The sequence below is a fragment of the Larus michahellis genome, chromosome 2, assembly GCF_964199755.1.
Source record: "Larus michahellis chromosome 2, bLarMic1.1, whole genome shotgun sequence".
Taxonomy (NCBI): Eukaryota; Metazoa; Chordata; class Aves; order Charadriiformes; family Laridae; genus Larus; species Larus michahellis.
Window position 1 is genome coordinate 169,147,789 of NC_133897.1, and position 27,978 is coordinate 169,175,766.

The 27,978-nt window shown below is 49.8% G+C and overlaps 1 protein-coding gene across 6 annotated transcripts in view; it reads left to right on the forward strand.

Annotated features, from left to right (window-relative positions):
* The window catches only part of ARHGAP39 (Rho GTPase activating protein 39), a 166,438-nt gene that overhangs the window by 36,843 nt on the left and 101,617 nt on the right, over positions 1-27,978 (forward strand). Inside the window, exon 1 of one of the 6 annotated variants that reach the window (XM_074578029.1) lies at positions 22,307-23,724. The exons of 3 other annotated variants lie outside the window; for them this stretch is intronic. In XM_074578029.1, the coding sequence (XP_074434130.1) occupies positions 23,684-23,724 (41 nt within the window). In that variant the 5' untranslated portion in view covers positions 22,307-23,683. Of the gene's footprint in view, positions 1-22,306; positions 23,725-27,978 lie in introns of those variants that run through there. 2 more of the 6 variants (XM_074578025.1, XM_074578030.1) reach the window with 2 other exon arrangements.

Consider the following 27,978-nt stretch of genomic DNA (forward strand, 5'->3'; position numbering starts at 1 on the left):
GACTTCTCAGTTAATCTCTCTTAAGTATTTTGTTTTGGCTTTTTTGAGTCGCTTTTTATTTGGTGTAGGTGCAGTGAGCTTCATTTTACCAAACTAAAATTACCACCTCGCCCAGAATAACTCAGTTGCGTCTGGGAAGTGGTCAGGGAATTGTAAAAAGCGGCATGAGAAGCTATTATTGTTACAGAAGAAGCAGGCTCCGCCAATGAAATTCCTGAATATAAACTTTAACATTTTCACTGCTGGCCTACTCTTTCCCGGAATCACCCACACAAGTGGGTTTCCCGCCCTGTGAACCTTCGGAGATGAATATTCCCTTTATCGCGCTGCCTTTCTTTAGCTATGACGTACGGCCCCCCAGTACGATGTGTCGGAGAAGCTTCAGTACTGCAGGGTAACAAATAAATGCTGTGAGGACTGGAACGGAGGTGGGCGTTTTAATGGGAAGACCCACAGCAAGATGGGTAGACGTGGTGCCGAGGGACATGGGTTAGTGGTGATTTTTGTCAGTGTTGGGTTGATGGTTGGACTCGATGATCTGAAAGGTCCCTTCCAACCTAGAAAATTCTATGATTCTGCGTGCCCCTCTCTCCGGCATTTGGGCTGCTCTTTGGCTGGCGATTCAGTTAGAGCTCCACGTCTCGTGAAATGAAGTTGAGAGCATTTGCTTTGAAGGACAAAGGGGAACATGAAGCTGCCCTTCTAATGTGATTGACCCATTCTTCAGCAGCATCTAATTTTTTTTAGAGGCTGATTCTTACTTGGAGGAACTCGTATCTCCAGCATAAAACACAACCCCAACATCTTAGACAGAAGTTATGATGAGCGCTGCAGGAAGAGTTAAGCAACAAGATCTTCATGGACACGTTGTCCTAGACGCGCGAGGAAACTTAAGCTGCTTTTCTAGAAAGATGAGCATGAATCACTTGGGTTTCTGTCCTTTGTGAGTAATGCTGTAAATCTGTGGTGCTTGCAATAATGCTTTCACAACCCACCCATGCCATACCGCGTGCGTATAAACTTCTATGGAGTAGCATCTCTTCGCCGTGCCTCCAGTTGGCTGAAATAAAGTTTAAAATTAAATTTAAAAAAAAAAAAAAAGTGTTGACGTCCTCGTGCGCTTTCTAAAAATACGAGCACTCTTTCCTGTGTGCGGTATTAGGATGGTTAAACTCTTGTCGTCGGCATCACAGTTCTGCGAGGAGCCAAGCGGGCACAGCTGAAGGAACACATTTGAAACGGGATTTGTCATCTGCAAGCTGTCATGGTTCCCAAGACCTGCTACTTTGCGAGAAACCCTTCAGGTTGGATATTTGCTTTGTGGTCGTGAACACACCTAAGGAGTGCGTCGCTGTCGTGGTTTTCGCCAAATTGGCCAATGGCCGGCAACAGATGCTCACCCCCAACCTCTTGTACACGGAGAGGAGGAAAGATAGAGCGATTTACGAGTTTAGAAGAAACTAAACTATTTTAATAAAATATTAATAATAAAATAATAAGGAAAATAATGAAATAGATATAGTATATACAAAACTCTATTAAGCTCCCGGGATGATGTCACCGGCAGGCACTGGGGAGGTCCCAGACTGGGCTCAGCGATGGGTGGGAACTGGATTCCACAGGTGGAGTCAGGAACCCACGGATCGTGATCAAAGGCAGATGAACAGACGGGGTCCTCCTCAGACATCAGCCACTGAAGGACGAGAGTCGACCCTTTGATCCCCCGGCTTTATACTGAGCATGGGGCTGATGGGATGGAATAAACCTGCTGGTCAATTTTGGGTCCCCTGTCCTGTCCGCTCCTCCCTGCAGGTGGGACCCCTCTACGCTTTTCCACTTCCGACCCTCCAATGGGGCAAATAACAAAATTCGCTGACTTGGGTTGTTGTAGCAATAAGTAGAAGCAAGAGCCTCTTTGCATACCATTCCATGGCACAAACTGTAAACGCTGGTCTTATCGCTCTGAGAACGAACAGTTTTCGGCACAACACGCTGTTGATTTCAGAGAGTTAGAAGAGGCCTAGCTAAGAAGTAAAATTACTGAACAGAAAGTTGGTTCTCTTTTACCTCAAACCAGGACAGTCACTACTGAGAATTTTTTTTTTATTATCGTTATAATTTTTGGCATAGTAGTTCCCCTTGTGCAAGCAATCCGGTGGAGTAAAGGTGTCTGGATCACAGGGAAAGCTAGATAGAAGCCAAAATGCGGTGAGTCCACCTTGCTTACGTTCTGAAAGGTGCCTTCAACTCAAAGAATTATTCCGGTTGCTCCTGTTGTATAAGCAGAACCTTCCTTTCTGTGGAAACCTCCTACCCTTGCTGGCTTGTGGTGATGCTCAATATCGCGAATCTTGTTGAATTCCCCTGGTAAAACCTGGGTATCAGCAGTGGCGAGGGCGTCACACGCTTTCCCAGAGACATAGCCTTATCTCAGTCCTTCAATATCTAAATTGCACCTTTGCAAATTATTCTCGAAAGCCAAAATCTGCTCTAGTGAACAGATTTGCTAGCCTTATTTGTCCTTTGCTTGCCAATGCTGCCTTTGACTTGCAGCGGGGCTGTGCAACTGCAAGGTGGTCCTCATCATCAGCGTGGAATAGCAGGAAGGATCCTGTGTGGTTTTTATTGTCCTTCTTTTTTCCGCTTGGGTTCTCTAAAGCGGTACGGGAGCGCTGCTTGCTGGACGGAGACCGGGTGTTTCGCCGATGACCTGCCAAGATGATGTAATGTTGCTCTGCGACTGATATTTTAAGGTCAGTACGTTGGAAGGAGGAAGGAATCCTTCAGAGAGACGGGGAGACCTCTCAGGTGGTGACAAGCTCTCAGCCCTGGTATCGCTAAACCCTTTTGCTCCACGCCCCAAGCATGCGCAACGCGGGCTGACCTTGGGTTTAGTGACTAAGCCCCGCTCTTGGGCATTTACTGCGTGCGTACCTGTTCTGTGGCACTTAGATATAGTAGGAGTTGAAAGGAATTGAATAGATTTCCTAACGTAATGATCCGTGGATTGTAGATTCTGGGTGGTATTTCTGAAATTTATTGGTAGGAACAGCCAGGTGATAAATATTCCCTGCCGCGGAGCTCTGTCTGCTATATCCGTCAGCCCTGTTGCTGGTGACCTAAGCTGGCACAAGGCTTAGGTATGACGTGCTGCAGGTCGGTGTGCGGTGTCATCAAGTTCAGCCCGAAAAATTCATGTTCGCTGAAAATCGTTTGTTCGGTGCTGGGCATTTGGCTGGCTTCACCTTCCAGCCTTTGCCTACGGTAGTACTGGTCTAACGGGATGTGAAGGCTGGTGGAAGACCAAAGGATGAGGGAAGACCTTCTCAATCTCTACAACTCCCTGAAAGGAGGGGGTAGCCAGTGGGGGTCGGGCTTTTCTGACAAGGAACAGGCCATGGGACAAGAGGAAACGGCCTCAAGTTGCGCCAGGGGAGATTTAGGATGGAGATTGGGAAAAATTTTCACACCGAAAGGGTTATCAAGGACTGGAAGAGGCTGCCCAGGGCAGTGGTGGAGTCACCATCCCTGGAGGTATTCAGAAGACAAGTAGACGTGGTGCTAAGGGACATGGTTTATTGGTGGTTTTTGTCAGTGTTGGGTTGATGGTTGGACTCGATGATCTGAAAGGTCCCTTCCAACCTAGATAATTCTCTGATTCTATGATGTCTACAAGGTCTTGCTGGGAGAGCAGGCTTTGGATTCAAGTATGGGCTTTGGAGACAAAGCAGTTGGATTTGGTTCCAAGGCCGCACAATATTTCTTTGAATCACTTTGTTTTAACCAGTGTCACAATGGATGGTTGTGCAGAGACTTGGTCCAGGAGCTCCAAGAAGCAAAACAACGAGAGCAGTGCCGAAAGAATTTGGAGGCATCTTCTCACTGCCAATAGAGTTGGGTGAAATTGGAGAGCAGCGTGCTACTTTAGTTCCCTCCTGTGCATCTCTGTGTTTAAACAAAGGTCTGAATGAGTTTAGCTCAAAATAAAGACGTGGTGCCAAGCGACAGCAGTAACCCTAGCCCCGGTGTGCCCGAGGTACGGCTCTCCCTTTAGATAACTGGTATTTCCCAGCTGACGGGCAGACGAGACCCTGCCGACTCCTTTTAAAAGTTTACTGGTGCGGTGGATGATTAACGGTGATCAGTGACGGGAGGGAGGAGACAAAAGGCACTCCTGAGTATTTGATTCCTTGGTCCTTTCAACATTTATTATAACCGAAAGGTTAAGTGGAGATCAAAAACAAATAGGAAACTTGGTCCGAGGAAGCTGCTTTACTTGAGAGCCTTTTCAGACTCTCTGGGAGGCACTGTAGAAAGGTTAAAATTTGCAGCTCAAATGTTAGCTGTGATCTGGCTTGAGTGAGTGTCTCAAAATATATCTCGAGGCTCGGGTGGCGAAATGAAAGCTTAGAAGCGGCTCTTGGACGAGAGGCAAGAAGGCAGCAGGGCACAGAAGCCGAAACTTGTGAACCTCTAAGATATTGCCTCACCCCTTTGGAATGGCTCGTCATGCAGCCTGGACCGCAGAGGATGATGTGGCGGATTAAACAAGAGGGTCATTGAAGGAGTTGGGTGCTCAGCCAGATGTTTTCGGGGACCTTGACAATAGCCCTTTCATTTCCTGTGCCCAAAATCCCATCCAAATCCAGCGCGGCTCTGCAAGGAGGGAGGCTCGGGGTGGTGGAAGTAGCTGCCGCCCGGGACAGGAGGCTTGTCGGTGGAGTGAATGTCCCAGAACAAGACGAAAGGAGGTGGTTAGAGGCTGTTTCTGACCTGTGGAACTTCTACGGAAGAGAAAATCCATATCCTCAATGTGTCAGAAGCACGAGGTGGAGACCGGAAGAAGGGAAAGCTCGTTCTAACTTCAGTTATCTTTGTGAGACTTGGGGGGAGATGTTACGTGGGTTGGAGATCCTTAAAAGCTGATATTTGTATGAAATGTTTGTTTTGTACCAAGGCTGGTGTCGGGTTTTCATAGATAAATTCATGTCATAAGTTTGCTCTGGCTTTTGTTGTTCTACACCTATGAAAGGTGTGTATAGAACCTACGTAGAATCTATTCGCTCCTTCCCACAAAACTAAATAACTTGTCTTGAAGGTCTGTCTTTGAACCTTAAAGTCCCAGATGTGAAGTTGTGTAATCCCTGTGTTATATTCATCAGCGGAGAAACTGGTGGAAGGTGTTCGTGAATAAAAGAGGAGAGGTCATGGGGTCTCCATCCTTAGAGCTGTTCAAAACCCAACTGGACATGATCCTGAGCAGTCTGCTCTGTCTGACCTTGCTTTGAGCAGGAGGGGTTGGACTAGGTGGTCTCCAGAGGTCTCTGCTAACCTCAACTGTTCTGTTATTCTATGAGAAAGCTCTCCTCAGGTGCAGGACTCTACATTTTGGGCGCATGAGCTCTTCAAACTGATCTTACCTGGGCGGGAGCTCTCCTGTTCTGTATTTATAGAATCACAGAATTCTGTGATGGTGGGAATATGATATGGTCAAGAATCACAGAAAGGTGGAGGTTGGAAGTGACCTCTGGAGATCATCTAGTCCAACCCCCTGCCAGAGCAGGGTCACCCAGAGCAGGTTGCACAGGAACGCGTCCAGGCGGGTTTGGAATGTCTCCAGAGATGGAGACTCCCCCATCTCTCTGTCACCCTCACAGTAAAGTTTTTCCTCATGTTGAGATGGAATTTCCGATGTCCCAGTTTGTGCCCGTTGCCCCTTGTCCTGTCTCTGGGCACCACTGAGAAGAATCTGGCCGCATCCTCTCGTCACCTGCCCTGTAGATATTGCTCAGCATTGATGAGGTCCCCTCTCAGTCTTCTCTTCTCTAGGCTAAACATCTCCAGGTCTCTCAGCCCTTCCTTTTCAGAGAGATGCTCCAGTCCCCTGATCATCTTCATGTAGAAGATGGTGGTAAGGTGGGGGAAGAGCTGCTCGAAGGCTCACGGCACTGGAGGCAGGAGAACCTCACAGGAGTTAGTAGGAGATGCATTTGGCATGGGTGAGAGGACTCCTTCCTAGGGTGGGTGGTCCATTTCTAGACCTTCACGGCCACAGAAGGTTGTGGAGACAGACATCATCAGGAGGTTCAAAATGGATTTTTGACTTTAGAGACAGTGGGAATGGGCAGGGATGTCTGCTCAGACCTTGCAGTGACTTGGGGGAGTGCAAGGGGGTTGAGATGGTGACCAAGCCATGCTTAAATAGCATCTCCTGATGCCACCATTGGAAAAGTATGGGCTAGCAGGGTTGCTGGTCTGGCCCATGAAGGTGTATCTAATTTTCACTAATACGCTAGTGAAATCCAGAATTTAGATGCGCCAGATCTGTCCGGCACCCAAGTTAGCCCTCAATTTGCTGGTTTTTTCCTTTTTTAGTTTTATTTCTTATTTCCATTTCTGTGAAGGACATCAACGTGTTGGAGAGACCACGTGGATACTCGAGTTAAGGATTTCCGGAATAGACCGAGCCAGGGGTGACCCTCAAGATCTGTGTGAGCTAGAAAGATGCTTGGATCGCTTGGGTTGAAAAATTATTTCGTGTATCAGGTGGTCTATATGTATCTGGGGGCTTTAATTGCGGCTTGTGTATGGTGAGGTGCTCAGAAGGTCAGTTTTTTATGTTAAAGTTTCTCACCAGGAAATGAAACAGGAGTTTGGGGGTGATCTCTTCCTTTCTTTCCCCTTCCTAGGCACTTCATAAATTTGTAAGTTGATGCTCCTTAAGCTTGTCTTGTGATGTCTTCTTTCCTATTGCGCATCCGGTGGCGGTTTTTCCTCTCCTGACTCCTCTTGAGTAGTCCAAGGACCACAGTAGCGTATATTGAGCCACACGTGCAACGGTGGCGTGCTTCAGCTTGGCTTTTCTTCCAGCTTTCCTTTCCAGGATGGTGCTGTCTTCGTTTGTAGGAGATGCAGCTGCTGAATTATCTGCTAGAGTGGAAATGTGAGTTCACTTGTACAACTGGTTGTGCCTTCAAACTGGAAATGTAATTTTATCACGCTCTCCGAGAACTGCTGTGTGATATCTTAGGGTGAATTGTGAGATGAAGTGGTCTCTCGTCTCAACGGCTAATACCCAATAAAATGGGATGCTGTTAAGATAAAAAGAAATAATTCTTATAAAGGCTACCCTTAAAACTTTAAAATAAGAAAATCGTTTAGGTAAGGGGTAAAGGGGAGATTTGGTTGAGATATTAGGAAGAAATTCCCCATGATGAAGCTGGTGAGCCCCTGGCCCAGGTTGCCTGGAGAAGCTGTGGCTGCCCCATCCCTGGAGGGGTTCAAGGCCAGGTTGGACGGGGCTCAGAGCCACCTGGGCTGGTGGGAGGTGTCCCTGCCCAGGGCAGGGGGTGGCACTGGGTGGCCTTTAAGGTCCCTTCCCACCCAAACCATTCAATGATTCTATGATTTACACCATGTTCAGCAGTTGAACAGAAAGAACAGAGTTAAAGGATCTGGCCATATCTATAGTCAGGTTACATTTCTTCAATTTTTTCATTGTAGTTTTAGTAGAATTTTCACAGTTGTTTACTTGTCTCATCCTACCTAATTATTCTATATTTAAAAAACAAAAACTGCCAAAAAGAACCCAAAAAAATCCAAAAAGAAACCCAAATAAAACCCCCAAAACTCCCTCATTTACAAAAAAAACCAATCTAAATTTGGGTCCTGTAGTGTTTCAACACGGTCACGTGACAACTTTTTTTCTTGTTTTGAGACCGGAATGCCATCAAATTGGCTGAGTGGAGAGCTTTGAGGTCCTTGTTCCCCACCAGGAACATACAGAAAATCGATGGCCATAAATGTAAATATACCAGTAAGCACCTGAGAAGCAGGTGGGGGAGAATCACAGAATCACAGAATGGTTCGGGTTGGAAGGGACCTTGAAGATCATCTAGTTCCAACCCCCTGCCCTGGTCAGGGACACCTCCCACCAGCCCAGGTTGCTCCGAGCCCCGTCCAACCTGGCCTTGAACCCCTCCAGGGATGGGGCAGCCACAGCTTCTCTGGGCAACCTGGGCCAGGGGCTCACCGCCCTCACAGCAAAGAATTTCTTCCTGATATCCCATCTAAATCTCCCCTCTTTCAGTTTGAAGCCATTACCCCGTGTCCTATCATTACACTCCCTGCTCCAGAGTCCCTCCCCATCCTTTCTGTAGGCCCCCTTTAGGGACTGGAAGAGGCTCTAAGGTCTCCGCGGAGCCTTCTCTTCTCCAGGCTGGACCCCCTGTCCTCCCAGCAGAGGGGCTCCAGCCCTCCCAGCATCTCCGGGGCCTCCTCTGGCCCCGCTCCAACAGCTCCTTGTCCTTCTTGTGTTGAGAACTCCAGAGCTGGATGCAGTACTCCAGGTGGGGTCTCACCAGAGCAGAGTAGAAGGGCAGAGTCATCCCCCTCACCCTGCTGGCCACACTTCTTTTGATGCAGCCCAGGATGCGGTTGGCTTTCTGGACTGCAAGTGCACATTGTCCGCTCCTGTTGAGCTTCTCATCCACCAGCACCCCCAAGTCCCTCTCCTCAGGGCTGCTCTCAAGCCATTCTCCGCCCTAGTCGTATTTCTGCCTGGGATTGCGGTGACCCAGGTGCAGGACCTTGCACTTGGCCTGCTTGAAGTTCATGAGGTTCGCACGGGCCCACCTCTCAAACCTCTCCAGGTCCCTCTGGATGGCATTCCTTCCCTCCAGCGTGTCAACCGCGCCACACAGCTTGGTCTCATCGGCAAACTTGCTGAGGGTGCACTCAATCATACTGTCCATGGCACCGACAAAGACGTTAAACAGCACCGACCTCTGAGGAACGCCACTCGTCACCGGTTTCCATGTGGACATTGAGCCATTGACAGCAACCCTTTGAGTGCTGGCCATCTAGCCAGCTCCTTATCCACCGAGTGGTCCATCCATCAAATCCATGCTTTTCCAATTTAGAGACCAGCGTTTAATACATGGGACGAGAAGCGTAGGGCTGCAGAGCATTTATTTTCCTCTTGCAGGGAGGAAAATGCTGTGGCGTGGAAATAGGAATCACTTAGGAATGTCTAGGGTAATTTTAACTTCACGATAAATGTCGGTGCGTAACTTGTATTTGATTATTTGAGTTTTATTATTGAATCCAAACCCCATTTCCTGTTAATTCTTTGGAGCCTCCCTTGCCATTCACAGCACTGGGGTAGAATAGAAGAAGCGTTTATGAATTCTTAACTTAACAGGGGAATAAACAGCAATTTATGCGATCCAGCCTCGCTCAGGAGAATTATGACTACAGCTAATGAAGAGTGCGGGGAAACCGGGATCTCAGTGATCCACTCCCTCCGTCTTCTCATCCCCGGCCGAAACACTAAATCAAAATATGCCTAAAATAGGATCTTACTTTAAATTGAAAATCCTAAATGCAGTGTAGGAATCTGAAGTGGTTTGGTTTGTTTTTTTTTTTTTTTTTTCAACACCTGCCTGATACTGGAGGCTCCTGAAATTATCTAGGACTTTCAACCTATTTTTGGCTTAAAGATCCAACTCTTATTTTAGACCTGAGGGCGCTTCCGTGCCCAGAAGCACGTGATCTCGCCTCCGATAGATTTCTTGATCAAAAAGTTACGGCTTCTCAGAAGAAGAGTGGGGAGGCTTGTAGGGAATAACGAAACATCAAAGACGTAGCTACTGGATAGCAAGATGAATCATTAGGAGCTGGAATTGATTTAGGACACCTAATACCTAAAATTCCGTAATTTTTAAAAGGGATTGAGGACCCAGCGTGCTCATGTGTCGTAAAACGTAATTTTTCTCTCCATTTTTCAGTAGAAAGAAATAAAAAGGTGTTCAGAAACCATGGCTCTGCTGCGGTTGTTGCAATTTATAAAAGTCTCTTCTCTTTGTATAGAGAATTTCTCCAGCGACCCGTCCTTCACGGTGGTCTCACAGCCTCATGGATGGTGTGAAAGCTCAGCTGTGGCCTCCAGGCTGAAAGCCCCTCTGCGTCTAACATCTCCGGTCTGGGCTGCTGTCGTCTTCTAAATGGAAAAGTGGTTCAAAGGGAGCGTTTGTTCCTAAAATACGGGGCTGTAGGTGATGTCCGCTCGGGTACGTCAGTGCTTCTGGAAAGTGTGGTGTTGGGGGAGTCGCTGCCTTCTGCAGCCTGCTCACACCCGTGTCCCTTTGCTGCCTTCGGCCTTTTTGGTCCTGTTGACCAAACTGCTGGAAATCCTGGGCTACACTGAGTTTCGGGAATCTGGGTGATAGAAATCCATCTCCAGACCAGCTTGGCACACTCCATAGTTGCACTTGAAAGCTGGTGCTGAACTCCAGGGATTCCCAAAATATTCCAGGCACCAAAGGTCACTTATGGAATCATGGAAAGGTTTGGGCTGGAAGCAACCATTAAAGGCCATCGAGTCCAACCCCCTGCCCTGGGCAGGGACGCCTCCCACCAGCCCAGGTGGCTCCGAGCCCCGTCCAGCCTGGCCTTGAACCCCTCCAGGGATGGGGCAGCCACAGCTTCTCTGGGCAACCTGGGCCAGGGGCTCACCACCCTCAGCGTAAAATATTTCTTCCTTGTATCTGATCTAAATCTCCCCCCTTGCAGTTTAAAGCCATCATCCCTTGTCCTATCATTAAAAGCCCTACTAAAAAGTCCCTCCCCAGCTTTCCTGGAGCCCCTTTAGCGACTGGAAGGGGCTGGAAGGTCTCCCTGGAGCCTTCTCTTCTCCAGGCTGAACCCCCCCAACTCTCTCAACTCTTCAGTGAATGATTTTGTCTTATCAGGTCCAGTATCTTAATTTGAGATGATCTGCTTCTAAAAGGGAAAATAATAGCACTGAAGAACCCATTTGAGTTTGACTGTTCTCCAGAAGTGCTCTCAGCTCCAAGCAGGGATGTGAAGCCAACGCTGACAGTAAAGTAATTGGCTCAGAGGCAGGTGATGTTTTGAGTTCTTAATGAAATACACTGTGGAGCTGCAGGTGGTAGAGCTGGAATATTATTGTCTGCCTCAGGAATGATCTCAATTATTATTCATAACATTCAAAGAGCTGTCGTGGAAGGTGGTTGCTGTTAACAGTGTCGGCGGTGGATGTGTCTGGGTGCGGAGCTCAGTGTAGAACATCTAAGACATTGAAGAACTTATGGCTTGAATAGAGAAGGTTAAGAAAGTGGAGATAAAATAAGCAAAACGATTAACACAGTTGTAGTTATTGTGTTCTTTGTGTCTTGCCTTAATCAATCTACCCAAAGGAAGAAGAAATGATGGGAGAAAGGCTTTGAGGAGCCTGGTCTCATGGGAGGTGTCCCTGCCCCTGGCAGGGGGGTTGGAACTAGATGATAAGTTTAAGGTCCCTTCCAACCCGAACCATTCTGTGATTCTATTCTATGATTCTATGAAAGGGATTAGTGTGGGCAGAGGAGGCCTAATCAAAGCAGCGGGTGGTTCTCTAAAGCCAAAGGCAAGACTCTTGAGGCAGTTCTTGTGGCTGGTCCAACTGGATGGAGTTTCTAGGTGGCCTTTCTCATGTCAGGAAGCTCTGTGATCATGTGTAGGACAGCAGCGAGGGCACGCACCACTGTGCGTGGCTGATGGGTGGCTGGAGAACGTGAGGGATGTGCTGGGAACGGAGGTGGTCCCCATAGTATTAAAGACGCAGGAGGACAAAGCCATGCTTCGAGTTGAAGTGGGTGGCTGGAGATGGTGTGTGCTGGGAACGGAGGTGGTCCCCCCATGGTATTAAAGACGCAGGAGGATAAAGCCGTGGTTTGAGTTGAGAACACGCGTGACCTTGACCTTTAAGTTTGCTGGCTGGAAAGGTGTTGAGGATTTTTTGCTCCAGTTCCAACAGCAAAACCCCAAGTTTTGGAAGCAAGCTCCCAACTGCTTCGTGTAGAAACTCAAACCTATCTCTCCTTTTCCTTTTAAATGGTCAACCTGCAAACCTGGGCCTAGTCATCTGAGTCTAAGATGCTTATGCTCTTCCCTGTTGGTTTTCTGTCTCCTACATGAGCCTTTTAGGAGAGTTCTGACCTTCAGCTGCTGCTAATTCATATTCCGCCTTTGGTTTTAATTTGAAAAGCCCGATCAGCTGTGATTTCAACCTGAATCCCTGTCCGACCAGTGATGGGAGGGTGGATGTCGTTGCTTTACAGCTGTGGAAATGAAGATCAAATGGTGTGTGGCTGGAGTTCACCCAAGCCCATGGTAAAGCCTTGGGTGGATGCCCAGTGCGAGACCTAAACTTGGCTGCAGAACTCATCCCGTTTCCAAATAACCGGCTGTTAACCCCGCCGTCACAGAGATCTTTATAACCCGAAAGCCGTAGTTCAATGATAAAAACATATTAAGAGTTTCTAGACAGAGGTTCGTGAAACCCCTGAAACTGCGTTTTCCCAAATTTTCATTGACTGAAATAGAGTGCATTAGGGGAGATTTTTCTCTGTTCATGCTTTCAAATGTCAGTTCTCCTATAGATCTCTGGCATGGATGTCTTGCATAAATAGACTTTGACTAGTTGTTACTGGAGCTTCCAGTTCCCACGCTGATTCTTATCAAAGAAGATTAGTCCCCAGCCAAAGTTATTTTTTCTTTCTTTCAAGGGATTTATCGCATCAAAACAAGGCTGTGGCTTACTGCAGCGCTAAAACTGCCACGCTTATGTACTTGGACTAGTAATGACCTGCTGAGCCACAAGAAAATGGGATGGGGTTGCTTTAGCCCTCCCTACCTCTTCGTTAAGACCGGAGCCGGGCCCTGGTTCCTGTCTGGCTGATTGCCGTAACTGGGATTGCTCTGCGGGAAACAAAAACTGGAGGCGAGTTCATCTAAGGATTAGGCGTTTGCAAGATGCCTTGTAATTGCCCTGCCAGACCAAAGCCGGAGAAAGAAATCAAGGATAGCCCGAACCCTCTGTAGATATTTGGATCCCCAATAGCATCAAGACCTGCTGAAATAGGAAGGGAGCTGCCGCTCGCAGCTGGAGGCATGTTGTCAGAAGTGCCACTAAGGAGATGTTCCTGCCTCTGGTAATGCCTTAGTTGTCTTCTTTTGAAATGCTGAGACCAACCAGTTTTGAGGTCTCAGTTTGGCCAAGAAAAGTCCTGTCTTTAGGACAGGACACTCTTCACAACTACCTGAAAGAAGGTTGTAGCGAGGAGGGGGTCGGTCTCTTCTCCCAAGGAACAAGCGATAGGACAAGAGAAGTTGCACCAGGAGAGGTTTAGGATGGATATTAGAAACAATTTCTTCACTCAAAAGGTTGTCAAGCATTGGAAGAGGCTGCCCAGGGCAGTGGTGGGGTCACCATCCCTGGAGGTATTTAGAAGAAGGGTAGATGTGGTGCAGAGGGACATGGTTTAGTGGTGGTTTTGGCAGTGTTGGGTTGATGGTTGGACTTGATGATCTTCAAGGTCCCTTCCAACCTGGGCAATTCTGTGATTCTATGAAATGTCCTGCTTGCTTGGCCAACCTGGGGTCCAAGCTGGCGTTGGTAGTCTAGAGGGGAACCGTCTCATCCCAATATTAAACCTAATGTCAGTATAACCCTTCTACAATAGATGCTGTCATGTACCACTAAGAAACCAAAGTGTGGGGGCTGTGTGCCAGGAGTGGGGCTGGCACAATTCCCTCCCCTTTTGTATCATCCAACGAAGCCGGGGCTTCCTTAGGATCTAGAAACAGCAAATCCGGGGAGGGGTGGGGGGGTGGGAATATCTATATGGAGAACATACCTATAGATATAACCATAACCTGACAGCCTGGCTGCTGGTGGTTGGGTTGGGCTTGCAGGAAGGTCACGCCGACTTGCAGAAGGAGCTTGGGGTTCCTCAGACCAAGTGTTCGGTCACTGTTTGGGTTCCTCTAAAACCTCATTTTTCCAACTCTTTGTCCTTCTTATTCTTCGCGCTTAGCATAAACTGCGTGTTTCATTCCTGTTGCTAAACTGGAAATAAAATTATGGAACTGGTAAACTCTGCTACGGAGAACTTAACCCCTCTGGTGTTTGAGCGCAATGCATTTTTTTTTGCGTAATAAAACTTAAGATACGCTCGCTGATGCTGTTACGGACGTTAATAAAAGGTTCTTTTCCCCGGGGGCTGCGCCATCTGGGAATAGAGTTTTTCCTAAGAACTTCTGCAGGGAGAGATGCTCTTCCACTCCCAGAAGCTGAAGTACGTCATGTAAAGGGCATGAATAAAATCTTCTCCATTTGGGTGGCCCAGCGCTTTCTGACCTCTCCCACTTCCAGTCCTGCACTGTAAATATTATGTAAAAGGGAAGAAGCTGTTCAGAACAGCTCTTTTTTCTTTTTCGAGTTCAAGCTTGCAACGCCAAGGCCATAAGGTGCTTCAGGAGCAAAATTCCTTTAAGGTGTGTTGGTTTTGATGCTGAATATATCGGGTAAATTCATGGGCTGTGTTGCTAGAGAGTATTTTCAGGCTTCTGGAAAAATCCTGGTCTTCTCAAAAAATTCATTTGGTCTTTGAATATTCTTGAGGATGTTTATTGCCTTTGTTAAAATCTATATATCAAAGTTTTGGAAGCAGTTCTGACCAGCAAGACTGAGTGGCCCAACGAGGTGGGAGATGCTCCATCCCTGGAGGGGTTCAAGGCCAGGTTGGACGGGGTTCGGAGCAACCTGGGCTGGTGGGAGGTGTCCCTGCCCAGGGCAGGGGGTTGGGACTCGATGACCTTTAAAGGTCCCTTCCCACCCAAACCATTCGATGAATGTCATAGTTGAACTGGGAAAACATGTGCCACGAACCCGTCACACCTTTTGCAGCTGGCATTTGGCAAGTGGGGGGAATCTCTACATCATATCAGTGTGTCATATCAAAAAGTTTCTCTGTTTTTAGTGATTATTTTTTTTTTCCTATTAATCTATGATTTCTGGTGGGCTTTTCCAGTAGTACCCTGTGTTTGCATATGGGGAGAAAACGCACATTACTCGGATGGCCACTGGCCAGCGGGGTCGTGGCTGTACCTGGAGTGTGGAGGGAAGTTTGGCGTATCTCTAACCCAAATCTCTGCTCGGTGCTTTTGGATCTGAAAGCACGGGTTACGCAGCAGATATCTTCCCTGGCAATCACGCAGAAGTATGAAACGCTCTTAAAGCGATCTAAAATGAATGGATAGGCGGGAGGAAGGTCACGAGGATTCAGGTGCGGGCTCAGCTGGGCTTAAATATTTTAGGCCCCAGTTAAGTGGATTGGCATCGTGACCCTGAACACTTAGTCAGTAAGTATTGATAGAAATAAAACACTAGACTTTCGATTTAGTGCTTTTCTCGGTCTCATGTTGCTTCTGTAAGTGATACCAAGCACTGAGATTCCCAGTGTTGGATTCATTAGTGAGATATCCTGGGTAGCTGGAGGACCGGCTGTTATCTGCTGTCGTCCAGGTGCTGGGTAGAGCCTTTCCATCCCCAGCAGGACGGGGCGGGGGGGATTCTGCCCCTCTGCTCCGCTCGGGGGAGACCCCCCTGCAGTGCTGCCTCCAGCGCTGGGGACATCGGGAGGACACGGAGGTGTCGGAGCGGGGCCGGAGGAGGCCCCGGAGATGCCGGGAGGGCTGGAGCCCCTCTGCTGGGAGGACAGGCTGAGAGAGCTGGGGGGGTTCAGCCTGGAGAAGAGAAGGCTCCGGGGAGACCTTCCAGCCCCTTCCAGGCCCTCAAGGGGCTCCGGGAAAGCTGGGGAGGGACTCTGGAGCAGGGAGGGGAGCCACGGGACGAGGGGGACGGATTTTAAACCAAAATAGGGGAGACATTAAAAATAAGGCAGAAATTCTCCATGATGAAGCCGGTGAGCCCCTGGTCCAGGTTGCCCAGAGAAGCTGTGGCTGCCCCATCCCTGGAGGGGTTCAAGGCCAGGTTGGACGGGGCTCGGAGCAACCCACGCTGGTGGGAGGCGTCCCTGCCCAGGGCAGGGGGTTGGACACGATGGTCTTTAAAGGTCCCTTCCCACCCAAACCATTCAATGATTCTGTGATCCCACTACATCCCTCCTTTCTCTGACACTGTGACATTCACGTGGAAGGGCGAGAGAATTAACCCCGTCCTGGTTATCTGTAAACACACGATCAGGGCTCGTTACTAATAGCATACAGCTAGAATATGGAGATTCAGCTTTGGCATGCAAATAGGTCATATTAATGACGCAGCACCTCTTAATTGTGCACGGGAAGGGAGGGGGCGTTGAGCGCACCGCTGCCTGGTGAACGGGGATGCTCCGTGCATGGGGATAACGGAGGCGCTTAAGCAAGAGTCTGCTCTTCTCCCCGGAGGATCTGGTTCATTGCAATCAAATGCCTACTGGGAAACTGGTTTCCTCCAGTAAACCAATCGTGAAGTGCAGTCCTTGGCTTGAGAACGGCAAAGAGCTAGGGAGAGATTTGGATCCTGTTGTCTCTCTCTTGCGGGTGCCGGGGGAGCGGAACTAAAAGACGGGGAAATTGCAAAGTGCTGACCCCATCCCTCACAGTGCAGAACGTTTCTGGTGCCTGGGCGGTTTGAGCTTCCGGGGTGAAGGATTGTACTTCGAAATGAATAACGCTAAATAGCAACGCAGAACGCAGCCGTCAGGAGCAAATATAGCTCTGTTTGTCAAAGCGCAAGTCAGCTGTCTGTGGCTAATTACAGAGGTGTCAGGGAGTTTTGAATCTGTCAGCTGAATTTAAGATGGTAGAACATCGCTTGGAAAAACCTCTCTATTGTAAACCCCCCCAAAAAATGCCTCAAAGAACAGCATCTTTATTTGTGGGGTCTCTGGGGATCTGACCCGTACTTTTCTTCTGGTGGCTCTACTGTAAGTGCTGAGGGAAGTGTCCTGGCAGGGCCAGAATTGGGTCAAGGAGCTGGACATCAGCGTGTGCCCACCTTGCCAAAACACCAGTGCCGGTCAGCGGCCAAGTCCCCGGTCCACTTCCATCTGCAAATGGGGCAGAGTTGTTACCCATCCTTCAGCTCTCCAATTTCCCAGAGCTCTGGGTGGATGCTGTGACACATCCCAGGCCCCGTGAAGGTGGGTGGACTCCCCCAGGTAGATTTACCAAGGCGAGAATCGCAGAGAACACAATAGCTACAACTGCGTACATCGTTTTGCTTGTATCTCCACTTTCTTGACCCTCTTTATTCAAGCTGGAAGTTCTTCAGAGCAGGAGCCATCTGCTCTACAATGTCTTAGATGTTCTACCAGACCACACGAAGCGGGGTGGAGGGGCTGTTGAATGGATGTTTGTGCAAGGGGGATAGAAGTCCAAGTGATGTATGATCGACACAGCTAGGAGCTGGTAATGTCCAAGACGTTGCTTTATCTTGCTTTAAACAGGTATGGGGAGGGAAGGTGTACCAGGGTCTTAGCTCATTAGAATCGTAGAATCATGGAATTGGTTGGGTTGGAAGGGACCTTAAAGACCACCCAGTTCCACCCCCCTGCCATGGGCAGGGACATCTTCAACTAGACGAGGTTGCTCGAGCCCCGTCCAACCTGGCCTTGAACCCCTCCAGGGACGGGGCAGCCACAGCTTCTCTGGGCAACCTGGGCCAGGGGCTTACCACCCTCACAGCAAAGAATTTATTTCCAATATTTAACTTAAATCTCCCCTCTTTCAGGTTAAGACCATCCCTCCTCGTCCCGTGGCTCCCCTCCCTGCTCCAGAGTCCCTCCCCAGCTTTCCTGGAGCCCCTTGAGGGCCTGGCAGGGGCTGGAAGGTCTCCCTGGAGCCTTCTCTTCTCCAGGCTGAACCCCCCCAGCTCTCTCAGCCTGTCCTCCCAGCAGAGGGGCTCCAGCCCTCCCGGCATCTCCGGGTCCTCCTCCATCCCCGCTCCGACACCTCCATGTCCTTCTTGTGCTGAGGACTCCAAAGCTGGACACAGGGCTCCAGGTTGGTTCTCACGAGAGCGGAGCAGAGGGGCAGAATCCCCTCCCTCGACCTGCTGGCCACGCTTCTTTTGATTACTTTTGATTACATACTTCTTTTTGATTAATGGCAAATTCACAACTTGGTGTCTTTGCCCAAATCCTCCCTGCCCTTGTTGGTTCAAGCCACCCCAGCCTTAGGTGGTAGGGGTTGAGGTCAGGATGGGACTCCCTTCCCAGCTCCACTGTGGAGGATGTAGCCTTGAATTCAATGGGGCAGGATGGGAAAATCGGATGACAGTTGGCCTTTCTGGGAGGGCCAGTGAATCTGGACTGGCTTGGCTTTTTCCCTCAGTGAAGGCTTTGTCCCTCAGCAAAGGCTTCGTCCCTCAGCTGTGATGCTCCTTGGGTCAGCTCCTCAGCACAGGGAGACTCTGGACCATTTTTCTGACCTTCAGATAGAGGATTTTATAACTGTCTCTCATGGTCTTCTGTGCTGTAGGCGACATTGTTATTTTACGGATGAATAAACTGTGGCAGACGAATGCAGAGCAAAGCTCGGACAGTGAAGCTCTCTCCGAATGAACTCTAATGTGTCCCTTACCCTTCAGCAATTAGGTAGGTACCGACAGAGGATGAAATCCATTGCAGTAGGTGTCGACAAACCTATGGTGAGACTCCTTGTCCTCAGAGCTTTTGAAGCGTGTCCAAAGAAGAGCAACGAAGCCGGTGAAGGGTCTGGAGCTCAAGTCTTGTGAGGAGCGGCTGAGGGAGCTGGGATTATTCAGCCTGGAGAAAAGGGGGCTGAGGGGAGACCTTCTCGCTCTCTACAGCTCCCTGAAAGGAGGGGGCAGCCAGGGGGCGTCGGGCTCTTCTCCCAAGGAACAGGCCACGGGACAAGAGGAAACGGCCTCCAGTTGCGCCAGGGCAGGTTTAGGATGGATATTGGGGAAAATTTCTTCCCCGAAAGGGTTGTCAAGCGTTGGAAGAGGCTGCCCAGGGAAGCGGTGGAGTCGCCATCCCTGGAGGGATTTCAAAGATGGGCAGACTTGGCATTTAGGGACATGGTTTAGTGGTGGACTTGGTAGTGTTGGGTTAATGGTTGGATTCGATGATCTTAAAGGTCTTTTCCAACCTAAATCATTCTGTGATTCTAGGATTCTGTTTTCTAGAGGCACAAAGAAGGTTGAACGTGAGTCGGAGCTGCATGCCCGAGATCCTCCCACTTGTTCCCCCCCCACCCCCCGAAAGTGTCAGTGTACATCAGGCAGATGTTCAGCACAGTGAACTTTCCAAGTCGCGAGAGCATGAACTCACTGCCGTTCTCCAGAACAAGGTTGGTCTGTAACGGCGTTACGTGGGCATCGGCGACGAGCTGGGAGCCTTGGCTCAGCCTTTGTCTGCCCCAGCCCTCCGGAGAGGGTCCAGCCCTGAAGCCGAATGCCATCGCCGTGTGGGAACAAACGGCCCTTTTTTCAAAGGGAGAGAAGCCTTTTCACGCGGCCGGCGGAGGGCTGAAGCATCCCCAGTGGGTAGGACAAGGGGGGAGAGGTAGCGAGAGCGGGCTGCAGGCCTCGCCGCCGCCTTCGGTGGCAGATGGGATGGAGCAGAACTAAATCTCCATGCGGCGAACGAGCAGGCTTTGCTCTGCTTTGGGTGAAAGAGCAGCAGACCCTCATGATGTCCTACATCATTATGGTAGGAACAGGCATCACGTTGCACATATTCACTGCTGCTCTTCAGTTGTGAGTTATTTGGACTAGGTGATCATTGTAGGTCCCTTCCAACTTGAAAATATCCTATCTTATCCTATCCTATCCTATCCTATCCTATCCTATCCTATCCTATCCTATCCTGTCTCTCTGCTCCACTCTGGGGAGACCCCCCCCATAGCGCTGCCTCCAGCTCTGGGGCCACCAGCATCAGAAGGACGTGGAGTTGTTGGAGTGGGGCCGGAGGAGGCTACGGAGATGCTGGGAGGGCTGGAGCCCCTCTGCTGGGAGGACAGGCTGAGAGAGCTGGGGGGGTTCAGCCTGGAGAAGAGAAGGCTCCGGGGAGACCTTCCAGCCCCTTCCAGGCCCTCAAGGGGCTCTGGGAAAGCTGGGGAGGGACTCTGGAGCAGGGAGGGGAGCCATGGGATGAGGGGGAATGGTTTTAAACTCAAAGAGGGGAGATTTAGATGAGATATTGGGAAGAAACTTTTGACTGTGAGGGTAGTGATCCCCTGGCCCAGGTTGCCCAGAGAAGCTGTGGCTGTCCCATCCCTGGAGGGGTTCAAGGCCAGGTTGGATGGGGCTTGGAGCAACCTGGGCTGGTGGGAGGTGTCCCTGCCCATGGCGGGCGGTTGGACTGGATTGTCTTTAAAGGTCCCTTCCAACCCAACCCATTCTATGACTCTATGATGAACCAAACCTATCCTATCCTATCCTATTTCTTTTTCCCCTGCTTCCCCTCAGTGGTTTTGGAAGGACGAAAAAGGAACAGCCTCCAGGTCTCTCTTTTTCCTTGCCCCGCGGCAGTCTGCTGCGCTCAGGCACTTTTTATGGTAGCTCCGTAAAGGTACAATCTGTATTTATCCCACTGAAAGGTGTCTGGAGACTTCAGCTAGTTTGGGACGTGGAAGCCTGTGATGAGAGGAGTGGCATGAGGTTCCATCTGTATTTCCCAGCATGATTAAATTCGAGATCCGAGACCTTCATCTGAAAAGATGGACCCTTTCCTCTACTTTTGTGCCACGGTGGCTAGTAAATATTCATCTTGCCTTTGGTTGTAGTAGCCCCTTTCATTTGGAGCCCTCTCCTCATCTACAGACCTTGGGCTGGCAACTGTTAAAGCGTGACGTAAAGTTTGTTTGATTAGGCTTTTGGCAAATTGATAGAGGGATTTTGGATTACCGGAAAAATACTGATAACTAGCTTTCAAGCTGTCCCTCTGCTGCTCTGTTAATGACTTTGTGGAATTCCCTTCTCTCCGGTGCCTTCGCGTTTGGGTTGTCTTAAATTATTACAAAGAAGAAAAAAGAAAAAAAGAAGAAAAAAAAAAAAAAGAGAGAGAGCGCAAGCTCTCCACGCTCCTGCCAAGTAGGTCAGGGTTTTCCCAGTTGTACGGATTGGGAAACGGAGACATTATTCAGAGCGACTTTCTCCGAGTTGCCTGGTGAGTTGAAGACAACTGGAAGCACAATAGTGGTTTCAAGCATTAGTTCAAGACGAGGCTTCGAGTGACGATAATAAGTCATTTGACCTAATGGGAGCCCGGTTCCAATAAATCTTGGCAAAACCCGGCAAAGTATACAGCCCATTCCTGAATGCTGCGATGTAGGAGAAGCTGCAGGATCCTGAGCCTTGGTCCTGAAGAATTCGAGGGCGGGCAATTGGTGCTGCATAAAATGAGATAAAACCGACCTCCTTGCATTTTGAGCTCTTGAAAATGCCACCAGATGCTTCCCGTAGGAGGAAATAAGCCGAAAAGCTGTAGTGGTTGTGCTACCACTGTTGGGTTGGGGGTTCAAGAAGGACAGGGAACTGCTGGAGAGGGGACAGCAAAGAGCTACCAAGACGCTGAGGGGATGGAACACCTCTCTGATGGAGAAAGGCTGAGGGATTTGGGTCTCTTCAGGCTGGAAAAAAGACGACTGAGGGGGGACCTTATCAATGCTGATAAATACTTCAAGGGTGGGTGTCAGGAGGATGGGGCCAGGCTCTTTTCAGTGGTGCCCGGGGACAGGACAAGAGGTAACGGGCACAAACTTGAGCGTAGGAAGTTCCACCTAAACATGAGGAGGAACTTCTTGACTTTGAGGGTGGGAGAGCCCTGGCACAGGCTGCCCAGAGAGGTGGTGGAGTCTCCATCTCTGGAGACATTCCAAACCCGCCTGGACACGATCCTCTGCAGCCTGCTCTGGGTGCCCCTGCTCTGGCAGGGGGTTGGACTAGATGATCTCCAGAGGGCCCTTCCAACCTCCACCATTCCGTGATTCTGTGTGATGCTGGTTTTTTGCCCGATCGCAGTGGAAAAAACCAGCAAGGCAGGAGCATCCCCGTGGTGTCTGTGTGATATCAGACTTTAGGCTCAGAAGAGTTGGCTGCTAATGAGCTGCTCTTCACGGAGTTGGCTTATGGGATCACGGTGTGTGGATAATCGTAGAATCATAGAATAATTTGGGTGGGAAGGGACCTTTAAAGACCACCAAGTCCAACCCCCTGCCATGGGCAGGAACATCTTCAACTAGCCCAGGTTGCTCAAAGCCCCATCCAGCCTGGCCTTGAACACCTCCAGGGATGGGACATTGACCACCTCTCTAGGCAACCTGGGCCAGGGGCTCACCACCCTCAGAATAAAGAATTTCTTCCTTATATGTAGTCCGAATCTCCCCTCTTTTAGTGTAAAACCATCATCCCTTGTCCTATCACAACAGGCCCTGCTAAAATAATGATTAAAACTGATTGAAATTAGGAGGAGGAAGAGGTTGGGTTGCATGACACCAGGTTGGGGGACACCATGAAGTCTAATGAGGACAGAGCGTGGGGGTGAGGTAGGGTGGAGGGATGTCCTTGAGTGGGAAGGGGAGGAAAAAGCGGTGGCTTTTCAAGAGGAGCTGACCCAGGCAGGCGTCAACACCCCGGCATGCCTCGGACTTCAGAGAATAAAAGAGCCTCTCTCAGCAGTCCTAAAGCAATCAGTAGAAAATTACTCATTTATGAAATGGGTTCTTCTAGCTGGGAGAATCATTACGCTCAGAATCCCTCCTCTCTCGGAATTTTCCTTTAATATTAAACTACTCGGGATAAATTGTTTCTCCGGAAATTTTTTTTTTTTTTAGGCGGAAGGTGACACGGGGGAGAGGAGTATGGCGCCTTAAAAATGGATTATGCAGTGTCATTTCTTGACTACTTGCCTGAGATATTAAACATGTAGGATTTAAAGCCCGGATCTTGCGTTGATCGCACCGTGGCTCTGTCTAGGTCTTCTCCAGACTGTGCTGTTGGGCAAAACGGGGTTTTACCTCGTCCCAGTTTAAGCTTCTGGCTGGGCAGAAGGACCTCTTCTCACGTCGGGTCTCTTCTCCTCCTCCTTTTATAATCGGAGCCTATTTTTCATCCCCTTTGCAAGCCATCTGCTGCAGCTGCGAGTTCAAAACTAATATACGGCGAGGTCAGGCTTCCCTTTTTTTTTTTTCTTTTTTTTTTTTTTTTTAAATTTCCTTCCCCCCCGCCCCCCGAAATAAGGCGGATCTGAGGCAGGTCCCGTCGTCTTAAAGCATCAGGATTAGGGCTGGGAAATAACGCGCGTGGCTGCTGGGCGGGCTCTTCCTGGTTATAATTACTCCGTTCAGGTTCTTGTAGCAGGCGTGTTGTGCATGGGCTCTGAAGTGGGTAGATTGCAAACTTTCCGGGGGGAAAAAAGAAAAGGAAAAAAGAAAAAAAAAAAAGAAAAAAAAAAAAGCAAAAATAAATAAATAAATAAAGAGCAACCCCCTTGTTTCCCATCTAAGCGTCACGTATTTCGGAGCCCAACTAATTAAGCTCTTCTGAAAGAGCTGTCTGGCTCCGGCGAACAACTTCTCTGTGGTTCTTTCTTGTTGCAAAACCCCGGGGGAGGCTGGATTGGGAGGGCAGTGCCATCACCCACACGGCTTTCGGAGGGGAGGGCTCTCTGCCAGGCCCTCTGGAGATAGCCTGCCCACTCCTTCTCCTTGGGGAGGCACGCAACGACTTGCTCCACAAGCCTGCCTGCGAAGCACCCCAAATTAGACCCTTCAGGTGGCTGCGCCGTCAACCCAAAGGAAGAAGAAGAAGAAGAAGAAGAAGGTCGCCCTGAAGACTCGTCTCCTGAGCAGCCCGGAGGGATGCTGTGAGATGGCAGATGAGGAGATGCCGGGACGTCTCTTTGGAAGGAGGTGGGCATCAGGCTTGTAGATACAACAGCCTTACGTCGGGGACGGCACTAATAGCAGGTTTGAAACCAATTGCGTTGCGTGAAATGTGACTTTCTTTCGCGTCGCTGGGCTCAGTCGTGCTGCTGGATGCGAGATAATAAAAATATCCTATTGAAACTCGTCTTCTCCTGGTTTTGTGCTGCCCCGAAGGCTACCTGGTGCCGTGCTGCTTGTGGCAAGTAATTCACGGGCTTCCCTCTTTGAAGCAACCGAGTTGTAAAGCCTTGGGGAGAGCGGGGACGATGGAGGGAGGGGACGTCCAGAGTCTCTTTTCCTGGGCAGATGGAGATCTGTCAGCAGTTTTGACAGCGGAGGCTGACGGGCTTCTGGACGCAGCTTCGCTGCCGTGCTTAAACTCTCGCAGAGCAAAAGTTACCTGCTGTTGCTGATTATCTGCTTTCCACGGGGTTGGTTTTTTTTTTCAGTATTTCGATTGGGTTCGCAGTTTTTTGTGCTTGAAGCGAAGCAGCGGAATGCCAAATACTCCTTCGCGCGCCTTGCTCCCCCTTAAATGCTTACGCTCACGTGGCCGATTCCTATATGTGACGGCTATCGACGGCAAAGGCGAGCTTAAGAAGCGGTTAAGGACTATTGAGAGCAAACACTCCCTGGCAGGGGGACAGCCTTGCCCTTTATTGCTCTTTTCCATCGCTGCGACTGCGTGGAAGCACTCGAAAGGGCTGGGGGAAACACTGCCGGCTCTGTTCCCGTCCCACGTCCTGCGTAGACGGCAGATGCGGTCAAGGGCCACCGTCTGTGCGAGCGCCGGGTGCGCGGGACGGTCCTGGAGGCATTTGCGCCGCCGAAGCCCGTCACACGTGATCTTCTGAAAAGGGCTATACAACTCCGGGCAGCCCATTCTGTTGCGGGCTGTGACATCCAGAGCTGCCCCAGGTCCTCCCTAGCATTGCTAAATGGGCTCTTATCCTAATTTATTCTAATGAGGCGAGCTTTCATCTCGCCTCCAAGCTCTTCCACGGCAGGGCTGAGTGTGTGTCACTGTCTGGGACGTGGCATTGCTTCGGATAGAAATGATTTTCGGTGAACTGCTCCGCTGCGGGACTCAGGGAATGAGCTTTTTGTGCTCTAATTTCAGAGTCGATGCTTTTTTGTACTCTAATCAAGAGGGTTTTGATGCCGTAATTAAAAACATGGGCTTAATGGGCATTCTGCGGGATGTAAATTCACGGGAAAAATACAAGTCAAACTTTGGAGACCAAAGCACTTTTGTGTGCTCACTTAGTCTATTGTAATTAGGGGTGTGGTGCTTAAGGAATATTAATTAGCCCCATGGGTGAGGCTGGGGAGCCAGAAAAATGCTGCCTCCGCCCCTATTCCCCAGTGGGAGTCGAGGAGCCGCCTGCTGAGCTAAGCATGGGAGACGGCAAGCGGCAGGGAGCAAAGGTGGTTGGGGGAGGAAGGGGTATATCCCCCAACCACCTCCTTTAAAAAAAACCCAACCAAACAAACAAACAAAGAAAAAAACAAACCCAAACCTCTCGCAGGAGTCGGGACGCAACGTTCTTTGGTTTTGCCGACCCGAGTTTGAGTCGCCTCCCGTCGTTCCCCCGGGGGCAGCGGTTGCTGCTTTAATTGCAATAGCAAATTTAAGGCAACTGGGTAGCAAATGTTGGAAGGAGGTGGGGGGGGGGGGTTGGGTTGATCTTCGGTGCAGTGGGTGGCATCTACAACCGGGCAAGTGTCCTTTCAGACTGAAGGAGGGTAGATTTAGATTGGATATCGGGAAGAAATTCTGTACTGTGAGGATGGTGAGACACTGGAACAGGTTGCCCAGGGAGGTTGTGGCTGCCCCATCCCTGGAAGTGTTCAAGGCCAGGTTGGATGAGGAACCATTAGATCGACCTGGGCTGGTGGGAGGTGTCCCTGCCCATGGCAGGGGGGTTGGAACTAGATGATCTTTAAGGTCCCTTCCAACCTGAACCATTCTATGATTCTACCATTTGCTCGTCTTTGAGACTGCTGCCCTACGTGAGATTCGGTGCCTTGGAAGACGCCTCTTCTGTCCATGGCACACGGGCAAAGAGCCTCGGTTGCCACATCCCCGAGGAGGTGCCCAAGGCATCTCGCTATCCATCGTATATCTAAATTATACCTAAATTACCCTGCTGGTGCCTGGGAATCCTGTAAGACTTCCTCTGGATGGATAATGAGGCAGGAACTGATCAGTTAACGAGTGGTTAAACACAAGAAAGACACAGAGCTGTCGGAGCGGGGATGGAGGAGGCCCCGGAGGTGCCGGGAGGGCTGGAGCCCCTCTGCTGGGAGGACAGGCTGAGAGAGCTGGGGGGGTTCAGCCTGGAGAAGAGAAGGCTCTGCGGAGACCTTCCAGTCCCTCAAGGGGCTCCGGGAAAGCTGGGGAGGGACTCTGGAGCAGGGAGGGGAGCCACGGGACGAGGGGGAAGGGTTTTAAACCCAAAGAGGGGAGACTGAGATTAAAAATAAGGCAGAAATTCTCCATGATGAAGCTGGTGAGCCCCTGGCCCAGGTTGCCCCGAGAAGCTGTGGCTGTCCCATCCCTGGAGGGGTTCAAGGCCAGGTTGGACGGGGCTTTGGGCAACCTGGGCTGGTGGGAGGTGTCCCTGCCCAGGGCAGGGGGGGTAGATCTAGATGATCTTTAAAGTCCCTTCCCACCCAAACCCTTCTGTGACTCCGTGATTCCAAGATTCTGTGGTTGCTCGGGTGCGGGTGATGAAGAACGACTCAGGTATTTGGTGAACAAGCCCAACTGGCAGCAGGTTTGGTTTCAATCGGGTGACTACTGCAGTTCGAGTAGAAAAATGTTTTTAAGGCTTTAAAAGAGAAGGCCGCGACAATGAAAAACAGCCTGACGTAGAAGGAAAATCGCCGTGTTAATGACAGGAGTAAATCGAGTGATCAGGAGGAAGGGAAAAATGAGAGGGCAGGGTTATCAATTAGATACTGACTCAGGAGAGCAAAACGGCAGAGGGAGAAATTAGCGCGGAGACGCTAGCTTTGTGGCGAGCCAGCGCGTACAAAACTTGTTCTTAACCGGCGGTACGGGCCTATTATTTGGTGCAAGGGATGTACTTGTTGGTAACGCGGAAAATGCGGAAGAGCTCGGCTTCCTCCTAATGTAATTTAACCTGGTGTTGGTCGGGAAATGGAGACAGAGGGTAAATTTTAGCTGCAGTTTTAAAATTCAGGTTTTCCGTTAGAAAATTCTAAAAGGGAAGAAACGCTTCCCTAAGAAATGCCCCTTGAGCTGTGGTATTTCTATTTTAAAGTTAAAACTGGTTCGGGGAAGACTGAAGGCCTGTGCTACACAGAAAGGTCAGACTAAGATAAGCTTTCAGTTTTCGGCAGTGGCACGTGAGATCGCTTTTTTTTTTTTTAAATATTCATTTCACTGGCAGCTGCTAGCTGTTTTTCCTTTGAGATCCGGTTAACCCAGTTTCTCCTCCTGCAGTGTCTGCAGCGATGAGATAGACTTCAGTCTGGTGCCGGGCACGTCGCTGCGACACGCGGGGTTGTTGCTTCGTTATAGGACCACCGAGGAACGATGGAAGGGAACCAAGGTGCATGAGATAGACCTGCCGCTGCCACCGTGTCCCTCCTCTTCTTGCTGGCTCCCGTGCTAAATCTAAATTTGGCGGCATCATCTCCTACTTGACAGTGTCTGGGGACGCTTGGGGACAAACCTCTGCCGTGGTTTGTGCTGTAGAGACATTGTGGCTTTAGTCCATTTAGAGGAGGCAGAGTAGGTCCTCTGAGGGTTGAGGTGCCTGAAGTGATGTGGGAAAGCTGGAGGAAGCCCAGCCATGGGGTGGTCTCTTTCTATTTGGGTATATTCATAGAATCATAGAATTGTCTAGGTTGGAAGGGACCTTTCAGATCATCGAGTCCAACCATCGACCCAACACTACCGAGCCCACCCATGTCCCTCTGCACCACGTCTACCCAGCTTTTCAGTCCCTCCAGGGATGATGACTCCACCACTTCCCTGGGCAGCCTCTTCCAACGCTTGACAACCCTTTCAGCGTAGAAATTGTTCCCAATATCCATCCTAAACCTCCCCTGGTGCCTCTTGAGGCCGTTTTCTTTTGTCCCATGGCCTCTTCCTTGGGAGAAGAGCCCGACCCCCCGGCTACCCCCCTTCTTTCAGGGAGCTGTAGAAAGCGAGAAGGTCTCCCCTCAGCCTCCTTTTCTCCAGGCTGAATAATCCCAGCTCCCTCA